The 5,000-nt window shown below is 38.7% G+C and overlaps 1 protein-coding gene across 1 annotated transcript in view; it reads left to right on the top strand.

The window, feature by feature from the left end:
• LOC138053121 (uncharacterized) overlaps positions 1-4,769 on the top strand; it is a 45,152-nt gene extending 40,383 nt beyond the window's left edge. Inside the window, exons 5-8 of the mRNA XM_068899817.1 lie at positions 485-612; positions 1,668-1,836; positions 2,639-2,799; positions 3,930-4,769. Of these exons, the coding sequence (XP_068755918.1) occupies positions 485-612; positions 1,668-1,836; positions 2,639-2,799; positions 3,930-4,468 (997 nt within the window). The 3' untranslated portion in view covers positions 4,469-4,769. The remainder of the gene's footprint in view (positions 1-484; positions 613-1,667; positions 1,837-2,638; positions 2,800-3,929) is intronic.
• The last annotated feature ends 231 nt before the right edge of the window (positions 4,770-5,000 follow it).

Below are 5,000 nucleotides of genomic sequence, written 5' to 3'. Positions count from 1 at the left end.
GAATATAAACGCTTCGCTTTTAAGTGTTTACACCGAAACGTATTCTTTTCCACACATTCTTGCCCACCATCCACTTATGCTGATAAGAACGAAAACTTTTGAAAGCACACAGTCCATAAAACAAATAAATGCATGGCTCCCGATTCTTAGCATGTTTTTCTTTTAAATACTTCAAACCCTCAAGAAGTATCGTGTCGGATGCCGTTGGCTTTTGACTGAGGGCGCGCTTGAAAGCTTGTTTGAATTTGGCGTTAATCAAGACTTGAGCCGACGTTTGTTCCGGACTCGATCGTTTTCCGCCTCCCTTATGTGCCTCGTTTGAAATTTGCAACAAAAAGGTACAAACAACCATTGCTGATAACATAACATCTAACAAATTTTGTTCATTGGTTTATTTATTTACTTATAAATATGTTACCAACAACTTGTCACTCACGACCCACGACTGGTTACCTACGACACATGACCATTAGCTTCTCCGCAGGTTAAATTACAAGACAAAATTATTCAGCAACCTGTCAGAAGAAGTTGTGATCATTAATGTGTTTAATCACACTGTGTTACAAGGAGAGAATGGAATCACCGCTACTGTGGATCTGCCATCATTTGAAGGTATGCCGCGAAGAAGAAAAACAACAATTAGCATAACAGAACCAGCAATCAATTTGACTCCCACAGTTTTTCTCCGGGTACTGCTCCGGTTTTCCTCCCTCATCAAAAATCGACCCTCAGTCAACATCCGGCTGCGGGCGGATACCTTCGATAGGGATAATCTCTGGTATCCTTCCCTTTCATTGAAATGAATGAATAAGGTCGCTATTAGTATTATTATTATTATTATTATTATTATTATTATTAGTATTACTATTATTAGTATTAAGGTTAACAGAATCACTAATGGCTGATAGAATTGCGCTATCACTAGGACCGAGTGGTTTTTTGCTATCCGCGCCAAAAACCGATTCCCATGTTCAGTTGCTGAAGCCTTTATTGTTTCGTCATGAAGATCAAATGGTATGAGGTTCGTACCAGGCCACAAAGTCTCAAAAATTAATACAATGTAATAAATAAGCTAATGTACCGAAGATGTTGATTATCCAACAAGAGAGTACAGATACCCTATCCTCTGTCTATTTTACTTCTATTGGCTGTTTTCCGGTTCAACTGATTGCCAGTTTCTGGGTCACGAAAAACAAACCGATTCTATTTACGTGCGCTGAAGAAACGTGTTTCCGGTAACCTGGTTTCAAGTAACCAAATTCCCATTCGAAGTTAGTCTGGTATTGGTGACCCAACTGTGAGCCCGAGAAATCTTAGTTCTTCTCCCTTCTTGGAAACCACGATTCACATTTTTTTGTTCTTTTAAAGATGTAGTTCAAAGAAAAAACCCGATAACAATTTATAGTAATTGCCAGAGGCGTAATCTAAAAATAAATCTCGTATGGTAATCATGGGTGGGGCTAAGGGATTCGTTCTCTTTCCTAATACTTCATGTTATGAACTGAAAATACATGTTATTCTTGCTCTCAAAACCTTTTAGTTTTACCAAGTGCAAATCATGTAACGAACAGGTTATTCACATTTTTTACTGTCCTCTTATTAGTCTGTCAAGGTTGAGTTCTTTTATACTTATCGCTGAACACCTTTCTGTTTTTACCCGTCCTAAGATCTCCAACGTTACGAGCACGTGGAATTGGACTTCTCGTTGTCGTGCCCAGGCTCCACAGATGATTCTTGTCCTCACTGGGATCACGTGATACAGTTGTACGTATGTTGCAACGCTAGTGGCGAACTTTGTGGCCTCGAACTGGGACGATGGATAACACCTTTTAGAAGGTGAATATATACATCTTGTTATAACACGTGTGGATATTTTGCGAATTGCGTAGTATTTTTCCGAGCCCCGCAGGGCCGAGGAAAAATATGAGCAATGAGCAAAAGTATTATATGATAAAAACCATCGAATAAGAGATTTATTATTCCACTACAAACTGAAAAAAGGTGTTATTTTGCTTCAATTTTATTTGATAAAGAGTGTTTAAAACAATGCATCATGCATCTGACCTTCGGGGCGCGTGCGAACGATGCAAACAGCACAAAAAACCAGCCAAATCTTCTTTACATGATTGGATAAACGAAGTGACGAGTGACAAGCGATGACAGGCTAAATTCTCATGCAGACTTTGCATCGTGTTGAAAACAATTTCGTTCATTGAAAAACTCCGTTCAAACCGGGACACTACAGTGTATTACCGTCTGACTCATATTTTGCGCGTTCTCTTGACCAAAGATGGTAAAATGGCGTAATAGTGGAATAATAAAGAAAAATACTGATTTCCTGTAAAATACATTAATTAGAGGTTGGTTCGAAATAAGTAAGACGAAGTTTCAAATCGATCAAAAAACATCGTCGACAAACACATATCGGATAACTGAAAAGGCCCGACCAGCACAAGCGCGCTCGTATTATGTTCTTATTGCCACGAAAAAAATTCATGACTTTCCAAATGTTGATTGATAGGACTTTCGACTGTTTTTATTTAGCTGCTGTTACTCTTTATGTTTGGAAAGAATTATTAATTCCCCCTTTTTTGCCCCTTGAAACTGCTTTAATGGTTAATTTTGTTTTTGTCTACAGACGAATTGGGCGCTGGCTAACTCCAGTTAAACCACTGATACCATTGCTACAATCCGCGGACTCCAGTTCTAGAAACCAGTGTAACTTTACAATGAAAACAGCTCCTTGGGCGATGGCGTGGGTACCAACACTCAACGTTCGGCTCGTCAGCAAAATTGAAGGTGAGTCCACGACCACACTTACCATAAATCAACTTAATTCAAGATTAAATTTGAAAAGGCGCTCAAATTGGCGTTTCTGTGAGTTTCCTATTTGAAATAAGGTATGTTATATTTGAAATTTCCATGATTCCAGCTTTCTTGCCAAACCTTAAACGACTAAATGCTTACTCTCCCCCCCCCCCCTCCCCATATTACCTTACGCAAAGCAGAGATTTCAAATGTCTTGTACTTTGTATGACACAAACATTTTGTCAAGTTTAACGCACTGTCAGCACAGGTTTTGAAATGTCAGACTAACCGTGGAAAGGTCTCTTCATTTATGTCAAAACGCTTCTTTTGTCTGACACAAAAAGGGTGAATAGTTGTAAACACACTTGCAAAATCAGATATTTGCTTTAAATTCTACCTTTATATACCTGTCGACCTCAGTAAACAATTTTTTGTGACGAAAAACTTAACGCTGTGAACGTTCAGCAAAAGACAACATTGCTGCCCTAAGGATTTTTACATTTTGTTATATAGATATTCATGAAATACCAAGATTTCTCCTTTTACTAAAAAAGCGTATCTTCACCGCGCGCAGTGAACATATCATTTTAATCTTTCACATTTGAGAATATAGGTGTCCTCATGGTAACGAACACGATTAGCCAATAAAACGCGAGCTTCCTCTTCATTGTAAGATACTTTTGTGCTTCAATATAATTCTTCTCTACCAAATTAACATTTTTATTGCAAAATTTTACATAATCATGATTTGCCTTTCATAACTTTCATACTTTTTATCATTTCGAAAATGAGTAGAACAAGTTGGTTTAAATCTGGACATTTCATTTCATCGTGATGAAAGTATCTCTCACGAGTGAGCGAAGCGAACGAGTGAGAGATACTTTCAGCAGTCGAAGATAAAATTCGTATCCCCGCGCGGCCATGTAATATCCTCTATTAATAATTCGCAAATTTCACATAGCGATAAATTAGGTGGGGCTCATTACGCCTCCTTCGCAAGAGTTGTTGTGTCATGGTGGGCTTTGAATTTGTGTGAGGATTTCATCATTTGCTTTTAAGTGTCCAGATCAGTACCAGTACTTAATTGCGTTTACCAAAGAAAATTCCGCTTTTGTTTTCAGTTCTCAGTCAATATAATACCTTCCAGTCCATGGAGAGTTCTCTCGTGCCTTTTGAAATTGTGCCACTATTCAGAGGAGGGACATTCGACAAAAACTACAACACTAAATACGCGCCATTCATCTTCGCACTGCCGGAAGGAACCGATAGAGTCAAGCTTGTAGCTGTTATTACCGGTCATGGTAGCGATAATAATAACTGCGCGGAATTCTGTGTTACCTCACACCATTTTATTGTGAATAAAAAGAAAAACTTCACCAGGGTGTTTAGCAATGCGGGTACGGCTTTAGGATGTGCAAATAGGGTACCCGAGGGAGTCATCCCCAATGAACATGGTACGTGGTTGTATGGTCGAGATGGATGGTGTGATGGACAGGAGGTTATCCCTTGGGTAGTGGATATTACCAGCGCACTGAAGTCTTCTTACAATACCATAGAGTATTTCGGTTGGTTCAACAATACAGATCCTAACCCCACCAGGGATCCAGGACTGATACGAATGTACTCTTACTTGGTGTATTACAAGTACCTTACTCCGTAACTGAATCAAGCGAAGAGTATGAAACAACTTTGCAGCAGTTTTAAAATGGTCCATTGAACATACTTACTGTATTGGAGTTATCAGTGGATATTTTATGCAGTGTTTTTACGTAACGTCACGGTGGCCATGTTAGTTTACACAACTATTCATCCGGGAATTGAACTCTATTATCATGCAAACGCTATTTTTAATTTCGGTGCAAAAACAAAGTTACAGATAACGTGAGTGAAAACATTCTATACAATTTGTTTAATCAACTGATAAGATACCATTTAAGGGAGCTTTATAATTACGATTTGCAGATTCTGGCTTTGCTGTTTCTTAAGTTAATTACATCATAGCTATAGAGTAGATATCATTACAGATATAGAATGTAATATTAGGCTCATTTGGCAACAGAACGGGAACGTCAGTGGCGACGTCCCCCGCAACAAAAATCAGAAAAGAGAAAAAAAGAGTTGATTCTATTCTCTTCTGAATTCTCATTGGTATGTTTTCCGCGCGTGCCTTCGCCACTGACGTTCCCGTTCTG

This window comes from Montipora capricornis, chromosome 1, assembly GCF_036669925.1.
Source record: "Montipora capricornis isolate CH-2021 chromosome 1, ASM3666992v2, whole genome shotgun sequence".
NCBI classification, from domain to species: domain Eukaryota; kingdom Metazoa; phylum Cnidaria; class Anthozoa; order Scleractinia; family Acroporidae; genus Montipora; species Montipora capricornis.
This window is presented reverse-complemented; position numbering and strand designations above follow the sequence as displayed.